This window comes from Hypanus sabinus, chromosome 8 (genome assembly GCF_030144855.1).
Source record: "Hypanus sabinus isolate sHypSab1 chromosome 8, sHypSab1.hap1, whole genome shotgun sequence".
Lineage (NCBI taxonomy): Eukaryota > Metazoa > Chordata > Chondrichthyes > Myliobatiformes > Dasyatidae > Hypanus > Hypanus sabinus.
The window spans coordinates 54730275-54749381 of record NC_082713.1 but is presented as its reverse complement, the minus strand read 5'-3'; the positions used below and the strand labels follow the sequence as shown (position 1 = coordinate 54749381).

The 19107-nt window shown below is 39.9% G+C and overlaps 1 protein-coding gene across 1 annotated transcript; it reads left to right on the top strand.

Annotated features, from left to right (window-relative positions):
- Positions 1 to 7114: 7114 nt before the first annotated feature.
- On the top strand, positions 7115 to 16748 carry cetn2 (centrin, EF-hand protein, 2). Its single transcript, XM_059976508.1, has 5 exons — positions 7115 to 7286; positions 10027 to 10185; positions 10668 to 10796; positions 14679 to 14816; positions 15610 to 16748. The coding sequence occupies exons 1-5, from the start codon at positions 7275 to 7277 to the stop codon at positions 15697 to 15699; spliced, it is 528 nt and encodes a 175-aa protein (XP_059832491.1). The 5' UTR covers positions 7115 to 7274; the 3' UTR covers positions 15700 to 16748.
- Positions 16749 to 19107: the final 2359 nt, after the last annotated feature.

The following is a 19107-nucleotide window of genomic DNA, read 5'->3' as shown; positions in this document are numbered from 1 at the left end:
CAATGCTATTACAACTCAGGGTGTTCCAGTTATCAGACTTCAATTCCAATTTGGAAGGAATCTCTGTATGTCCTTCCCATGATTGCGTGCTCCAGTTTCTTCCCACAGTCTAACGATATACCGTGTCAATTCATTGGTCATTGCAAACTGCTCTGTGATTAGGTAAGGGTTAATCAGGGTTGCGGGGGTTGCTGGGGCAGCCTGACAAGAAGAGGTGGAAGGACCTTCTCTCTGCTGTATCACTAAATAAACAAACAAAGAAACAAACAAACAAACAAACAAACAAATAAATAAATAAATAGAATAGAATAGAATAGAATAGAATAGAATAGAATAGAATTCCAGCTAATGAAACAGATTAAATAGATGTTTTAAATGGAACTCACTTATTTTGGGGAATAATTCTAACAGAGATTATAATTCTAGAAAAGATTTCCAAACACAAGTATAATTCTTACAAACTAGAAAACCATACCAATGAGCTGCTGACAAACAAATTGGCAGCTCTTGGAAGAGTTCCTGCTCAGGTCAAGGCTGAGAGGAGTGGATTCTATGTTTCCATCTTTGTAACTCCTCCCACACCAACCCCATCCCCCGCCATTACTGCCTTCTAACATTTAGATTTTTTTTGCCAGTCATCTAGTGACAGTTTCACCTGCATGTGATGTTTCCTGAAGTGTATTGATCTGACAGATGGCAGGAGCCGTCAGTGAATAGAAAATGTTCTTATTTTCTGATTAGGCTGCAGTCTCAGTCACGTCAACAATAGGCTCCCTGAGCCTGGACAGTATTGTTTCTGAAGGGGTTGGCTAAATAATGCTAGTTAAAAATTAATTATAAATTTCTTGAGCCTTGAACAGTTTCTTCTATGGAGTTAAAGAAAACTGAGTTTAGCAAAATGCCTCCTGACCCTGGATTGTAAATATCCATCAGAGATCATCTACTAAACTTGTCCATTTCCCTTTGCATCCTCACCTCTACTAATATTCCCATTTAGTTCCATGTGGTCACCAAAGTGGAATTAGTCAAGAGATTGCACAATAAGTGGAAAGATGGAAAGAGATCAGGAAGTATAGATATATCCACAAATGCTTAAAGGCGGCCAGCCAAGTTCAGAAGGAGGTTACAGTGTCAAATGCGATGGTTTCCTTCATCAGCCAAACTAAGTTGAAAAAGTAAGCCTGAATAACAGAAAGGAGTTCACAGTTTGGCCACAATGCCACGAGAAAGATGAAAATACACTGGAGAGTGTATGGGGGACATTTAGGACGATATTGTCAGGATTATAGGGTTGTAGCAGCAAGGAAAGATTGAACAATGTAGCTTTATTTTCTTTGGAATTTTTGAGGCTACAAAGAGACTTAAGCAAGAGTATAAATTTACAGGGGGCTCAGATAGAGAAGATAGAAAGGACTTGAGTTAATTAGAAAAAAGGGGCAAAGATTTCAATTAATTGTGGAAAGGATCTAAAGTTATGATGGTAATGGGTTTGCTGACTATGAAATTCTAAACTCAGACCAAGTTCTTAAGCCCTATCTGATATGGATAGTTATGGGTACCCCCACTAAAGGGTCTAATACTGTAACTATCCAAACTTCAAAAGCTAGTTCTTCACTGTTTATTCTCCACATATAGCTACCAATATCCACTTTTTGAGTGGAGGGATCCCCCTCCCTTCCAAGGAGGAGATACTTCCAGCTAACAAAGTTACACAGTTCCCAGGTACTCATAGCAAATGCTGTGAAGCTGACTCTTTTGAGTATACAAACCTTCCAACTATTAGCAGATCAGCTATTGATATGCTAATTGATAATATCAATCTGGTTAGCAAGCTTCCCTGAGCTAAACAGCAGAGCTAGCATTGTCTATTTTGAAACAAGCCACATTAACTAACCCATTATCTTATATTGCAACTCTTCAGCAGTTAGTTCAGGTTCTGTGGGGCCAGTAAATCTGTGCTACTGACAGCATTTGTTTGAAAAGCTGTCATTTTAACTTCAAACTGATTACTGATTGCAATTTACATTAAGAACTGAAGACTGTCCCCATGCACGTCAAATAGGTAAATAGAATATTAGTTGGAAGTTTAACTTACTCAAGAACCACATAGATGTTGTTTAAAAGGAGATCTTTGCGGGCGTTTGGGCTCATTCCAGCAGCCCAATCAGCAGCTGTTGCAGGCCACAGCAAAGAGTTTTCTTGTAGGTCAGCAATGCTTGTTTAAAAGGAGAGTTTCATCAGTGTTCAGGTTTATTTTGACAGTCTGATCATCGGCTGGAGCAAGCCATAGCGATGAGGTTTCTTGCAGGTCGATAGTGCTTGTTTAAAAGTACAGAAGGATCAAGCAGGGTGGCCATTGTTGGGATTAGGCCAGTGGTGAAAGTAGGAGTGTCAGGCTTTGGTTCAAAGGAGGCTTTGACTCTAAAGACTCTCCCAGGGAACTACTTCTGCATGAAGTGCATCAAGCTACATCTCCCTGAAGACCACATTAGGGATCTGGAGCAGCAGCTGGATGACCTTCAACTTCAACTTCAATCCAGGGTCAGGAGGCATTTTGCTAAACTCAGTTTTCTTTAACTCCACAGAAGAAACTGTTCAAGGCTCAAGAAGTTTATAAGAGAGTGAGATCAGAGTTACAGGGAAGTAGTTACAGGAGATCAATAGCTGAGTGACTGTCAGGAGAAATGGAAATGTGAATACCCAGTTAGCACAGAGCACCCCTGTGGCCATCCCCTCCATAACAGGTACTGTATACCATTTTGAATACTGTTGTGGAGGCTGAGCTCCCAGAGGAATACCACTGAGACCAGGTTACCGGCACTGAGCATAGTGCAGAAGGAAAAGAGGGAGAAGAGGGGAGTGGTAGTGATAGGGGACTCAACAGTCAGGGGAGCAGACAGGAGATTCTGTGGATGTGTACGGGACACTTGGATAGTGTGGAGTGAAGGGGCTCAGGAAAGGACAGGTGGTAAAAAAGCAAAGATAACATGCAGTCAGACCATCAGTACGGGCAGTCAGATGACAGGACAAAATTGCAGCCGGTAGGTTTGAGTATCAGTGCAGTAGGAATGCAGAATAATCAGGGTAGCAAATAGAGTATTCAAAGTGATATATCTCAATGCACGGAGTATAAAAATAAGGCAGATGATCTTGTTGCACTATTACAGATTGTCTGGTATGATGTTGTGGCCATCACTGAATTGCAGCTGAAGGATAGTTGTAGTTGGGAGCTGAATGTCCAAGGTTACATGTTGTATCAGAGGGATAGGAAGGTAGGCAGAGTGGGTGGTGTGGTTCTGCTGGTAAAAAATGGCATCACATCAGAAGAAAGATCTGATATTGGATTGGAAGATGTTGAATATTTGTGGATAGAGTTAAGAAACTGCAATGGTAAAAGGACCATGATGGCAGTTATATGCAGGCCTCCCAACAGTGGCTGGGATGTGGACCACAGATTACAATGGGAAATAGAAAAGGTATGTCAAAAGAGCAATGTTATGATAGTAATGGGAGATTTGAACATGCAGGTCGATTGAGAAAATAAGGTTGGTAATGGATCTCAAGAGAATGAGTTTGTTGAATGCCTACCAGATGGCTTTTTAGAGCAGTTTATCATTGAGCTACTAGGGGATCAGCTGTACTGGTTAGGGTGTTATGTAATGAACCGGAGGAGATTAGGGAGCTTAAGGTAACAGAACTCTTAGGAAACAGTGATCACAATATGATTGAGTTCAACTTGAAATTTGATAGTGAGAAAGTCTGATATAGCAATATTTCAGTGGGATAAAGGAAATTACAGTGGTATGAGAGAGGATTTGGCCAAAGTAAATTGGAAGGAGATGCTGGCAGAGATGACGGCATGGCAGCAAAGGCATACGTTTCTGGAAAAAAATGAGGAAGGTGCGGGATAGATGTATTCCAAAAACAAAGTCGTACATCCATGGCTGACAAAAGAAAATCTAATATAAAAGCAAACGAGAGGACATACAATACAACAAAGCGATAATTAACAGGAAGACAAAGGATTCGGAAGCTTTTAAAAACCTACAGAGAGCAACTAAAAGAATAATCAGGAGGGAAAGGATGCAATATGAAAGCCAGCTAGCAAACAATATTAATGTGGCTAGTAAAAGCTTTTTCAAGTATGTAAAAAATAATAGAGAGATGAACCTTTAGACCTTTAGAAAATGAGGCTGGAGAAATAATAACAGGCGACAAGAGATTGGCGATGAACTAAATGAGTATTTTGCATCAGTCTTCACTGTGCAAGATACTAGCAGTGTGCCAGGTGTTGAAGAGTGTGAGGGAAGAGAAGTGAGTGTAGTTACTATTAAAAGGGAGAAGGTGCTCAAAAAGCTGAAAGCCATCTGGACCAAATAAACTGCACCCTAGGGTTCTGAAAGAATTAGTGGTAGAGACTGTGGAGACATTAGTAACGATCGTTCACAAATCATTGGGCCAGAGGACTGGAATATTGCAAATGTCACTCCACTCTTTACGGAAGGAGGAAGGCAGCAAAAAGGATGTTATAGACCAGTTAGCTTGACCTCAGTATTTGGGAAAATGTTGGAGTCAATGGCTAGGAATGAGGTTACGGAGTACCTGGCGACACAGGACAAGATAGGACAACATCAGCATGGTTTCCTTAAAGGAAAATCTTCCCTGATGAACCTGTTGGAATTCCTTGAGGAAATTACAAGGAGCATAGATAAATATGAGGCAATGGATGTTGTATAATTTGGATTTTCAGAAGGCTTTTGACAAAGTGTCACGCATGAGGCTGCTTACCAAGTTAAGACCCCATGGTATTACAGGTAAATTACTGGCATGGTTAGAGCATTTGCTAATTGGTAGGAGGCAGCAAGTGGGAATAGAAGGATCCCTTTCAGGTTGGCTGACAGTGTCTAGTGGTGTTCCACAGGGGTCAGTTATGGGACCGCTTCTTTTTATACTGAATGATTTGGATGATGGAATAGGTGGCTTTGTTACCAAGTTTGCATTTGATATGAAAATTGCTGGAGAGGCAGGTAGTGTTGAGGGAACAGGTTGGCTGCAGAAGGACTTAGACAGATTAGGAGAATGGGCAAGTAAGTGGCAACTGAAATAAAATGTTAGAAAGTGCATGGCCATGCACTTTGGCAGTAGAAATAAATGTACAGACTATTTTCTAAACAAGAAGAAAATCCAAAAATCTGAGATGCAAAGGGACTTGGGAGTCCTTATGCAGAACACCATAAAGGTTAACTTTCAGGTAGAGTTAATGTTGAGGAGGGTAAATGCAAAGTTTGCATTCGTTTCAACAGGTGTGGAATATAAGGAATAGGAAGAATGTAATGCTGAGGCTTTTTGAGGCAATAGTGGGGCCTCATCTTGATTATTGTGAACAGTTTCGGGTCCACATCTAAGAAAAGATGTGCTGACATTGGAGAGGGTTCAGGGGAGATTCACAAGGATGATTCCAGGAATGAAAAGGTTATCACACGAGGAATGATCGATAGCTCTGAGACTACGTGCTGAAATTTAGGAGGATGGTGGGGGGGGGGGGGGGAGGAGATCTCATTGAAATCATTCAAATGTTGAAAGGCCTAGACAGTGTAGATGTGGAAAGGATGTTTCCCATGGTGGGAGAGTCTACGACAAGAGGGCACAGCCTTAGGATAGAGGGGCATCCATTTAAAATAGAGCTGCAGAGAAATTTCTTTAGCCAAAGGGTGGTGAATTTGTGGATTTTTTTTACCACAGGGAGCTGTGGGGGGGGGGGGGGTGGTCAGGTCATTGGGTGTATTTAAGGCAGAGCTTAATAGATTCTTGATGGCATAAAAGGTAACGGGGAGAAGGCTGGGGAGTGGTGCTGAGGAGGGGAAGAAGGATCAGCTATGATTGAATGGCAGAGCAGACAGATTGCCTAATTCTGCTCGTATGTCTTCTGGTTTTATGTTTAGACGTGTCAGCTGCTAGTGTTTAGAAAGCTGAGCTTGGCAAAAAAAGAAAATGCCCCCTGGGCAGTAAATATCCATCACAATGTGAGATTAGGAAGGTTCTTAACTCTCAGAGCCTGAAAGTCATTGCCTGACAAATTCTCATTTCATAAGAAGTACTTGTAACTTAATATGAAGAACCACGTCCTGCTAAAGCTAAAGACCAAGTGCAATAACATGAGATCAGGGTAGACAGGTTTTGTTTTCAACAGGCATGGATGCAATAGGCCAATTTGGTCTTCTATTGGATTCAATGATCCTAGGATGCCTCACAACCTTTTGTTAATATTTTGAAACGTTAGAATTAATGTCTTAAATTATAACCATTGGAATCAATCTGTTCAAACTGCAAAGTCAAAACAAAATATCAGGTCAGGTCACATTAGTGAGAAGAGGAATAGAGCTGATGTTTCAAATTACTTGATCAGAACTGGTAAAGATAAAATAAGTATATTATACTACAGGGAGAATGGGAAATCTCTGACAGTAAAACCAGGCTGATCATGACCAGCCGATAAGCTGTAAACAGGGTCATCTGTTCAATGAATGAACGGGAGCAGTTAGAGAATGAGCAGACAATGTAAAATGCAGAGCAGGAAAGCAAGGCTAATATTTCAAATGTCAAATTGAATCGTGCTTCATTTTCGGAGGAAGAAGGTGGTGTTTGGGGTGGGGGGGGGAGTGGAATTGTGAACCAATATCACAGATAGGCGATTGGTACAGACAAATTTATAGCGTTTCCTGAAGCAAATAATTAGCCAGGTCAAGAACTCTGAAAGCAAAAAAAAAATTGTTCTAACAAGCTGGTGTGACATGTGAAGAGATTATTATGAAACACCATACTGCTTTTACCCATCTTATTACATTCTAGTATTTTAGCTCTGCTCTCTGCAAACTTTCTGTCAAAAGTTCCGTATACCTTGTCTTTTAATCATCGGTTTTAATATCGCCCTCAAAACGATAGCTGGAGTTGGAGTTATTAATTAGTTGCATACAAATCTGGCCAACCAGGCTGAGATGAGGGGAGATTGCAGCCAATCAGCGTCATCGGATGCCGTTAGAGGCGGAATGTGTGGTATGACTGGCAAACACTTTTGACAGCTTGCCGTCGGCGTAAATGATTGGCGTCTGCGTTCCGTTATATTGGTGGGACGAAAGCGTGGCTGCTGGAATCGTTGTACTGCGATTGGTGGAGCGGTTGTTATGGTGGTTCGCTTTAGTTGTGGTGTCTGATAAAACGACCGCCCTTGCAGGCGTTGTATTCTAATTCTCAATACATTGCTTAGAGGGTGCGAAATGGCTGCAAAGGTGAGTGGCGGCCTTTCCGCTCCCGTGTTTTAGCCCGCGTGTATCACTGCACTGAGAGGACAGCTTTCTGTCGGGGGTCACTGGACACCTGGCAACAGTAGCAGGTGAATAATAGAAAGAAACGGAGAATGGTGTTGAGACAGAATGGAGGGTTTTCATGAAAACTGTAAATCAAAAGAGAACTGGGAAACTGCACAATTTTTGGGCGGCGGGAGGAGGTGAATGTTGAGTATTAAAAAAGACAAACACTGGATCAATGCAAGCATTCGAGCCAATTTAATATTAGCTAGAAGGTCCTTGAATATGATTCTGCATTTCCTCCTTCCCCTTTCCTCCCACCCACTCACCCTCAGCACATAGACATGTTGAGGAAAAATGGGCAGTTAGAAAGTTTTAAGCTGATATACTAATAGAATTTATTGTCGCTCAGAACAGTTCACTGGCATTGAAATCCTCTCACATAAAATAAGTAACAGTGAAACTACTGATCTGCTATTGGCAGGGACATGGCCCGACACTGGTTGAATTGCTGTAAGTCTCGGCTTACCAGACGAAGCGTAGACACGCCACTGAACAATACCGGGAAAGAAACTGGCTAATCTTTTGTTGAGGGACATAACGTTGACGAGGATATCTGCCCTCATTCTTTGAATGTTACGGGACCCCTTGTATCAACCAATAAGAAACATGTAGGGACGGTTAAACATCTCACCCCAAAGTGGAGCCTTCAGTAATCATACTAATACAGATTGAAAATCAAAACAAAAACTCCCACAGTTTCTGGAACTGTATGGGGTTTCAGCACCTGTAAAAAGAGAAAAATAATTAATGCTCTGTGTATATGATAATTCTTCAGAATCTCTTTGCTTTGATGGAAGGCCATGGACTAGACATGTTACCAATGTTTCTCTTTTCAGCTAACTGACTGACCCGCTGAGTACCTTCAGAATTTCTTTGCTTTTATTTCATATAAATATTGAACTTTGCGGCAACTCATTTATAGGATTAGGCTAAATATGTACCAAAAATCTGAAAGCTGTTATTAGAAGTTAATCAGTAACACAGTGGACATATATTCTTTAGGTATATTTATTCTGCCATATTTCTTTCATTGTCCAAGTAATCTAAGAGGGCTAGCATATTTATTTGTGGATAAATGGTACACTGGATAAATTGATAGGTGTTCAAGTATAGATTGCAGGTATGTTTATATAAGGACCAAGATGCAACATTAACAAAGCTTTATCATTTATTCTGTTTCTTCTGAAATTACAGGAGACAAATGTACTGTTACTTAGCACTGGATTTAGTCACTATTAATCAAGAGAATTTCATCTCTTATGGTGTGTTACCAATTTTTTTGTAGAGAAGTTGTGTGAACTGTCTTTGAAGGGTTTACCACACAGTTTAATATAGACATAGAATGATACAGCACAGGAACAGGCCTCTTCGGATGTTCAAGCACCCATTTTTACTAATCCTGTTTTATTCTCTCCACACTTCCTTCATCTTCTTCTTGACTCTATCACTCACTTACACACACCAGGGACAACTTAAACTTATTGCTTTGCATGTTTTTATTAAACGTTGAAGGAGACCAGAGCACCCAGAAGAAGTTAATGTGGTCACGGAAAGAACACACAAACTCCACCCAGGCAGCACGAGGTCATTAGAGCTGTCCAAAGGTCGATGAACATTTGTCATCCCTAAGCTCAACTCCATTTTTCTTTCCGCAGTGCAACCTGATCAGCTTTTTTTCCAGAAATTTTTGTTTTTATTTCATTTTTATTTTTTTATTTTCATTGTCTGTGACAGATGTTACTTGACACAGGCCTTAGATGTACATTATCACCATTACTGTGCAGCTTAATTTTGTCTTGTTTGCTTAAACTTAACTTGTTTCTTATGTTACTTGTCTCTTTCACGTCATTTTTATAGACAATTATTTTCATGATACTTTTTATAATAAAAGGATAAATATTGCCAGCTGAGTATTTGCTAGAGAATTTGTGCATTCATTTCTGTGCTTCATGTGAAATGAGTAGAAGTTTACTGTAGGCTAGAGTAGCCCATTTTCTATTTAACTTGCAATATCCCTAAGTCAAGGATTATGTTACAGCTCCTTTCTTTGTGATTCTGTGTCTAACAGACATGTACAAGAATGTAACTGGTGTAGGTAAAACTTCACGCTGTTAAGAAACATTCTAAGTGCTGAATGGAGTGAGAGGGAATTGATAGAAAAAAGTTAAGGAGTGAAAAATGCTTTCACTTCTAACTTTGTTTCTGTAAAAGATGTCACACTCTTTGACTCCACCTACTTAGACCCCCACAACCACCTCCCCAATGCCCCATTCCACAGAGACAGCTTCACGTTTGAAACTATCATCTTTGATTTTAAGTATGCGACTTCCTCTGGTCTGGCACCTCTCTGTTTTAAACACTCTATCCATCATTGCTCCACCATTCATGAGCTATCAATGTGCCAGAATCATCCACTGCCACTTCAATTCTTCTTTAAGACTTTCCTTTAAAATCCCACACCAAACTGAGCTTCTGATTGCCTCTCTTAGTTTTCCTGTATCCAGTTTTTTGTTTGTGGTGCTTGGGATGTTTGTTTTATATGAAATGATATTTATGAATGTCTGTTCATGATATTCACAGAAATATTTGCTTGCCTTGAAAAACATTGATTGAAAATATTTTTTTCGAATTTAAAAGACATAATATTGCAATGTTGCAGACTCCTGTGTATAAAAAACCTTCTTTGAGTGCAACAGTTCAGCGAAAGAAGCCTGGACCAAAACCAGAAATTACTGAAGATCAAAAGCAGGAAATAAGAGAAGCATTTGATTTGTTTGACACAGATGGTATTGGATCCATTGACGTAAAAGAATTAAAGGTATATTTCTAAATCTTTTTCAGTTGGTTCTTTAGTCCAGAAATGAACATTTCTTGTTTCCTTTGGCGGGTCATTGTTTTCTATGTTTCCCTTGTCTATGCAGTGATGCATCTAGTCACCCTGTGAACCACTGTAGCAAGTCTGAGTTTGCTATTATTGAAAAATGCAATTTAAATATGCAGATGTAATATCTGTGGTGAATGCAATGAAGCACATGTAAAATATATTGCTGACCTGAAAGTCTCACCAATAATATACTAAAACTGCCAGATCTATTCTTTTTCTGCAGTGAACTGCAACTTACCCATAAACAAGAAGCTGCATTTTTTTTGTTACTGTGTCAAATTTTCAAAGAATATTAAGGTTCAGTTTTTGATTTAATCCACTTAGCTGATTGAGAAGAAACTCCTATCACCTAATTGTTTTGCACTGTTCATTTGACTACAACAAATAACTGACTTTTGTTCCAATTAATTTTCCAGGTTGCAATGAGGGCTTTAGGATTTGAACCCAAGAAAGAAGAAATAAAGAAGATGATTGCAGAAATCGATAAGGAAGGCACTGGGAAGATTGACTTTAATGAATTTTTGGCTGCGATCACACAAAAAATGGTAACTTATAACATGAAGAAACCTTTATTGTATCCTTCCTAAAAAGAAAACACTTCCATGACAAGAAGGAGTTAAAATCTGATCTGTAAATTTGGATTTCACTTTAGCAAATATGAGAACATACAAAAAAGGTGAAGGAGCAGGTCTTCTTGCCCTGAAATCTCTTCCAACCAGTAAAATAATGACTGATTTGATTTTAGCCTCAACTCCTCTCAGCTGCCTATTCTCCATGACTCTTACTTTCCCTTTATTCTGAATTCTGTATACTCAAATTTCAAGATACATTTATCAAAGTATGTATAAATTATACAACCTTGAAATTTGTCTCCTTACAGGCAGCCGCAGACCAAGAAACCCAAAAGAACCCATTAAAAAAAGACTGACAAACAGCCGATGTAGAGAGAGAAAAAACCCACAAATTGTGCAAACAATAAAAGCAAGCAACTTAGCATACTTTTTAAAAAGTTATAAGTAAATTTATATAAATAAAATGTAACCATATAAAACCCTAAGATTTATTTTCTTGTGGTATACTGAATAAATCCATAACAAAATAATAACTATAAAAGAAACAATGAAAGATCGCACCAACTTGGGTGTTCGACCAGTGTGCAAAAGACAAAAACCTCTGCAAATTCGGAAAGCAAGAAGTAGTATAATAAACAAATAAACAATAAATATTGAGAACAATAGATGAAGATTCCTTGAAAATGAGTTAAGGTGGTTGTGGGAATATGTCAATGATGGGGTAAGTGAAGTTGAGTGAAGCTATACCCTTTGGTTCAAGAGCCTGATGGTTGAGGAGTAATAACTGTTCCTGTACTTGGTGGTGTGAGTCCTGAGGCTCTTGTAACTCTCTGGCAGCAGTGAGCAGACAGCATGACCTGGGTGGTGGGATCCCTGATGATGCATGCTGCTTTTCTGTGACATCTAGTTGCGCTCAAGTTACCCGTGATGGACTGGGCCATATCCACTACTGTTCCTATGCCAGGCTGTGTTGCAGTCTGTCAATACACTCTCCACCAAGCATCTATAGAAGTTTGTCAAAGTTTTAGATGCCATGCTGAGTCATTGCAAACTCCTAAGGAAGTAGAGGTACTGCTGTGCTTTCCTTGTAATTGCGCTTGTGTGCTGGGCCCAGGACAGGTCCTTAAAAATGATAACACGAGGAATTTAAAGTTGCTGACTCTCTCCACCTTTGACTCTCTGATGAGGACTAGCTCGTAGACCTTTGATTTGCTTCTCCTGAAGTGTCAACAATCAGCTCCTTGCTCTTGCTATAATTGAGTGAGAGGTTGTTGTTATGACATCACTCAGGCAGATGTTCAATCTCCCTCCTATACACTGATTCATCACCACCTTTGATTCAGCCAGTGGTGTCATCATCAAACTTGAATATGGCATTGGAACTGTGCTCAGCTACACAGTCATAGGTGTAAAGCGAGTAGAGCAGGGGCCATGTGGTGCACCATGTGGAGATTGTGGAGGAGATGTTGTTGCCAATGCAAACTGACTGGGGTCAGCAAGTGAAGAAATCGAGGATCCAATTGCACAAGGAGTTCTTGAGGCCAAGGTCTTGAAGCTTATTGATCAGTTTTGAGAGGATAGTGGTATTGAATGCTAAGCTGTAGTCATTAAAGAGATTCCTGATGTATGCATTTTTGCTGACCAGATGTTCCACGGTTGGGTAAAGAGCCAAAGAGATGGCATCTGCTGTGGACTTGTTGCACTGGTAGGCAAATTGGATTAGATCCAAGTCGCTTCTCAAGCAGGAGTTGATGTGTTTCATCACTGACCTCTCTGACACTTCATCACTGTAGATGTGCTACTTAATGATAGTCATTGAGGCAGGTTACCACATTCTTCTTAGGCAGCGGTATAAGTGAAGTATGCTTGAAGCAGGTGGGTACCTCAGACTGCTGAAGTGAGACGTTAAAGGTCACAGTGAACACTCCAACCAGGTGATTAGTACAGGTCTTTAGTACTTGACCCAGGTACCTCTTCTGGGCCGAATACTTTTTGTGGGTTTACCTTCCTGAAGGCTGCTGGCATATCAGCCTCAGAGACTGAAATCACAGGATCTTCTGGGACTGTTGGAGTTCATAATGATTCCTCCATGTTTTGACAGTCAAACTGAGCATATAAGGCATTGAGCTCATCTGGAAGCAAAGCCCTGTTGTCTCCTATGTTGCTTGACTTTACTTTATAAGGGGTGATCGTATTCAAGCCCTGTCACAGATGTTGAGCTTCCTTCATTGATCCATATTTAGTCCACATTTGCCACTTTGCCTGTGAGTTAGCTGTCTGGAGATTGTACCTGGACCTCGTGTAATTTACTTGGTCACCAGACTTGAATGCCTTTGACCTGGCCCTCAGTAGATTGTGGATCTCATTGTTCATCCAGGGCTTCTGATTAGGGGAGAGTGTAAATGATTCTGTGGGGACACACTCAACTACAACTGTTTTAATGAAGTCCAAGACAACCATGGTGTATTCGTTCAGAACCATCAATGAGTCCTTAGGATATACTGAATATCCTTAGTAACTCTGTCTCCTCGGGTATGGAGGGTAATTTGATCACAAACTAAAGAAAATCTACAGACGCTGGAAATCCAAGCAATGCACACAAAATGCTGAATGAACTCAGCAGGCCAGGTAGCATTTAGGAAAAGAGTACAGTCAACATTTCGAGCTGAAACCCTTTGGCAGGTGATCTGAGGTGGCTGATTAACCAAATGATGGATTATTTTGCAACATAGAAAAGGACAGTTAACTCTGTGTTACGGACCCTGTAACTGGGTATCTTACCAGCAAAGATAGGAGTATCCGTTGGAGTCTGGTGACACTATTTTTAACAGTATTTATGAGTAAAAATATGCAAAAATAATATCAATGCAAATATACAGATAATATATGTCATCAATACTAAACCTAAAAGTGCGGGTATAATAATAATCAATGAGAAATAAGCTCTATCGTTGTCTAGGGGATAATGAATTGTCCAATGGAAATATAAAGTTCAGTTCAGTTCATGCAGGCTGCAGTAGTTGTTGGTTGCTGTGTTGCAATTGTTGGAGAGAGAGAGAGTAACAGCTATTGACGTGCCGACTTTCCTTTTACGATCTTGATCCGTCGATGCGTTGTTGTTGTGGCCATTCACATATGACCCCTCCATCCTTCAGCTAGCCCATTCCGTGGAGGACTCGTCACCCAGGCAAGGGTGGACACACACACAAGCCCCCACTGGTCTCGTAGCGTCTCTCCTGGTGCGTCTGAGGGGTGTTTCCCCAGACCCTACTTTTATCCCCACTCACGTGGTCTCAGTTGTCAATCAGGTTGGGATGATGCAACCCATCAACCAAACCACTCTGGTTGCCCCCTGAGGGGTTTCAATGAATAGAACAGTACTCAATACACAATCTTTCTCCAAGAGACAATAGCAATAATCAGTGGTTCCATTCCACTTTTGTGAGGAGGAGACATTCCACTTTTGTGTATCTGTGTTGTCTCTCTCTCATTAACTGACATGAGCTGTTATCTCTCTCATTTCCTTGGTATCAGACCCAAAATAATAGTAATTTTGTGATTCTCAAAAAGGTGGGGGGGGGGCGACTTTGCACCTTTCTGCCCATCAGAGTTGCTCCTCATTCGTAACATCTGAAATTGAGTATATTTTGACACATTGCATTTGTTAACATTCAAATATCAGTAAATTTTCTGCAATATGTAGAAGTGCAACTGAATTTGTTGTTAATACCACTTGAACAGAATCTTAGCATTTATGTAATAGTACAATACCTGGAGATCTTAACTGATGCATGACAATTATTTCTGGTTTATCATAACTGTCAATTGAATGTTTTTACATTTATTCATTTCCAGGCTGAAAAAGATACAAAGGAGGAAATTCTGAAAGCCTTTAGGTTGTTTGACGATGATGAAACTGGGCGAATTTCATTCAAAAACCTGAAACGCGTGGCAAAAGAACTTGGGGAAAATCTTACAGATGAAGAGTTACAGGTGAATTTCTTAGGCATCCATCACATACTTGGCATAAAACAGATGATCACGTGTACGAGAAAGAATGATAGCCGATAAGAATAAGGTCTGATTTAAAAAAAATTAAATGGGTTGATTAACTTGTTGGTCTGTTCTTGCACTGTGAGTAAGGATAGAAGGTATGTATGGCAAATATCCTGGTTTCTTTGGAACACTTGTTTCATGCACTAAAGTATCTTCTGATCTCAAAGAATGAAACATTTCTAATTGATCTCTTTAACAGTTGAAGGATTTCAGTGTTTTGCTCCTTTTTACACTTTCTAGTTAGGATCTTGGAAGAAATGCACCCGGCTGTTAAGATTATGAAGAGAGTTTACATAAAATTTTATACTCTGAAATTTAGAATACTCAGTCGTGATTTGAATGAGCCTTTAGGATTTTGAAAGAAATTGATAGAGAGAACCTTTTATCCCTGGTGGAAGGATTTAAGACTTTAAAGTTAAAACCAGAGAGTCTTAAGACAAGAGAAAACTTCATTTCCACAGACAAAAGCTTATATGCTTGGATCCTGTTATATACTAAGGAGCTTATACCAGAGTTTTATAACTGCACCATTGGCAATAACTGAATAACTTCCTTTCTCTCTCTCAAGCCAAGTTGGTGTGGTCTTTCATTGATTCTGTTATTATTCTGTTTGGATTTATTGAGTATGCCTGTAAGAAAATGAGTCTCTGGGTTGAAGAGGGTGACATCTATGTACTTTGATACTAAATTTACTTAAACTTTGAATTCTCTTTTCCCTCTCTCTGCACAGGAAATGATTGATGAAGCAGATCGAGATGGAGATGGGGAAGTGAATGAGCAAGAGTTCTTACGAATAATGAAAAAGACAAGTTTATACTAATGTATGAATGCATGCTACATGTGTTTTGCTTGTATGCATGTCACATGTTTATTCATGTATGATTCAAAGCATGCTTATTGGACAGGATAACGGATAAAAATAATTATATATGTACTGGATGTAAGTAGTTGAAGGAAATGGGTTATTTAAGTAAATATCAGATGATAAAATATTGACAATTTGATTTTAGGGTATATAAAAGTAATTTTAAGAGTTTTGCTTACATTTTATGCTATAATAAACAAGCACCTTTATACCATTACCATTTTTGTGAAGCAGCTTTCACTTCTGTAAAATTGTCTGTTGTTTGAAGAAACTTATGGATATTGTTATGTTATGAATGTACCACTGCTCTGAGGGGCCAAAGGGTGCAGGGTAGCCCCCTCCTTTGCGAGAATCGCAAGATCACTATTGATTTGGGTCAGGAGACCCAGGAAATGAGAGAGAGACGTGCGGAATGTCTCGTTTCCCGGCGATACAAAGCTACAGGACATGGCCATTGTCTCTTGAACACGAACTTGTATATTGCAATACTGTGCTACGTGGAAGCCCCCAGGCAAAGTGGGCTGGTTGAGGGAGGGATTGCATCACCCCCAACCTGATTGACATCGGAGACCCTGTGAGTCAGGATAAAAGAGGGTCTGTGGGAACAGCCCCTCAGATGCACCAGAAGAAACGCTAGCGATCCCGTAATAGTGGAAGCCAGTAGGGAGGAGGACACGTGCGTTCGGTTCCATTTGCCCTGGGACTGGTGGCTCTTATCACGGGAGACTGGCTTTTAGCTAACAACGGGAAAACCAACTCCCAAAAGACTCGAAGGATTGGCATCATAAAAGAACTGGGCAAGTTTAACCCGTCTCTCTCTCAAACCCAAAACGCTGCAGCTTGAACGAACTAACATTGACTTTTATATTTCCATCGGACAATACATTATCCCCTAGACAATGATAGAGCTATTTCTTCTTATTATTATACCCGCGCTTTTAGATTTAGTATTGACGACGTATATTATCTGTATGTTTGCATTGATCTTATTTTGTGCCCCTTTATCAATAAATACTGTTAAAAATAGTACCATCAGACTTCAACGGACCTCCCTATCTTTGCTGGTAAGTGACCCAGTTACAGGGTTCGTAACAGTTAAAACAGATTTTTTTTTAAGTATACTTTACATAAAACAGTACAGCACGAGGGCTGGCCCTTCACACAATAATGTTATGCTGAACTGTTTATCTTAATGATTAAATAATCCCTTTTGACCACATCCATCCATTCTCTGCATATTCATGTTGCTATCTAAGAACTTTTTACATCGCCAATCATATTTGCCTCCACTAGCACTCTTGGAAGCACATTCTAGACACCTACTGTTCTCTGTGTATTTAAAATAATTTGCACCATTGAATTTACCCCACCCCCTCACCTTTAATGTCTGCCTTCTAGTATCAGGCATTTCAGACCTGGGGAAACAAGACTGATTGTCTAATCCATCTATCCCTCTCATCATTTTATGAACCTCTATCAGATCTCCACTTGGCCTCCACTGCTTCAGAACAACCTAGGTTATCCAATATCTTCTCATACCACATGCCCTTTAATCCAGGCAGCATCCTGGTAAACCTCTACTATGCCTTTTCTATAGCCTCAATAGCCTTCCCATAATGTGGTAAATGCAATATTCCAGATGTGGTCGAGCAAGAGGTTTATAAAGCTAGGTCCTTAACCTAATATAAGCAAGCCATATACAATACCTTCTTCACTACTCAATGAACTTGTGTAGCCATTGTCATGAAGCTTCCAAATATTAACGCTCAGAACAAATACATTTGAGTAGGGCAAGAAATTTTCAAAAACATTTTTAAAAATTCCTGACAACCTAGATTTTCAAGGAGGATGAGTATGTGTTAACCTATTTGGTTGGTTGTCCTGATGGAGTCTCAGCCCAAATATAGATGTTTATTCATTTCCATAGATGTGCCTGACCCATTGAATTTCTCCGGCATTTGTGTGTGTTGCTGTGAATTTCCAGCATCTGTAAAATCTCTTGAGTTTATTGCTCCATGAAACAAGGCGGATAAAATGAAATGGGCAGATTCAGAATTGCAGTTACATATTGTTCGTGGGTCACAAGGAGCAGGAATGTTTCCAACTGGTCCAGTAAACTTGCAAAACATGCTTGCTTCTGGATTTAAAATTAGCAACATTAATCTTACACAGCTGTCAACACCCCTTCCTACCATACCCCTTTTTTCAACACAAATGTACACAGAGACTCTGGGGACCTGAGTGTTTTCTTTCTTGGCTGTGGTTCCAGTGCTTCAGACTTTCCCAACTGATGTGTGCCAAACATGCTGGTAGCCAGTGTGTCAGACATGCTGGTTGTCAAGGTAGAAATATGCAAAAATCTTCTAGATGATGCCTTTCAGCTAAATTTCCAGGTTTCCTGTCAAAAACCACTTCCTCTTTATGTAACTATCAAGATATAATGAAGGCTTTTAAAGACTTTGCACATATTCACGTGACACCCTGATGCCTTTCTGATGATGTCTGGAGTCTTCTACCAGGCCAGCTGTATTTATGTTATTTATTTAGAGATAAAGCACAGAACAGGCCCTTCTGGCCCATCGAGCTGTGCTGCCCAGCAACCCAACTGAGAAAGTCTCCAACCAGTTAACACCAATACATCACCTTTGAAACCAGAGAATCTAACACACTTGACCTCTGTTAAATCACCATCAAAAGCACTTAATATGACATCCATGCCCACACTTTGGAAAATCCAATCATATGGCTGACCATCTTCTCCCAGCATACAGCCATGCTACAGACCTCAGTTTCTTAACAAAAAATGCAGTGTTTATCTTTCCCTGAAACACACACCTTAGCAAGCTTGTTATAATTGTTGTAAAACTTTTCCAGTGCTTCCATCACCTTTTTATAAAATGGTGATGTTGTCAAGTTTTACAAAATAGCTTTTGTATACTTTTTCAATTATACCTCCCTGGACAGCTGGGCTTGCTTCTTGTACAGTTTTGTTAACTGAGGTATAACATTTAGCGATTGCTGGAAGATCTTTTTTCTACAATAGCTAGACATCTGTCTCCCACCAAATCTAGTGTTTACATTAAAATTCAATTACCAACTTGTTGATGTCTTCCTGTAATTTGTGGCATTCCTCCCTTTTATTGATTAGTTACCCCGAAGTGAAGGTACAGTGTCAAGAGAACGCCAGGGAACATGTCCTTGGATCTAGACTTTAATCATGTTGCAGTTGCAAAGGTAGAGTCAGAAGTATGTAAATGGGAGGCTGATACAACCTCTGGAAGCTGCTGTTATAAATCCCTTAGTCCAATTAGCTACTTAATCCTTATATTCTTATTTCTTGATACAAATTTATTTGATAACCAA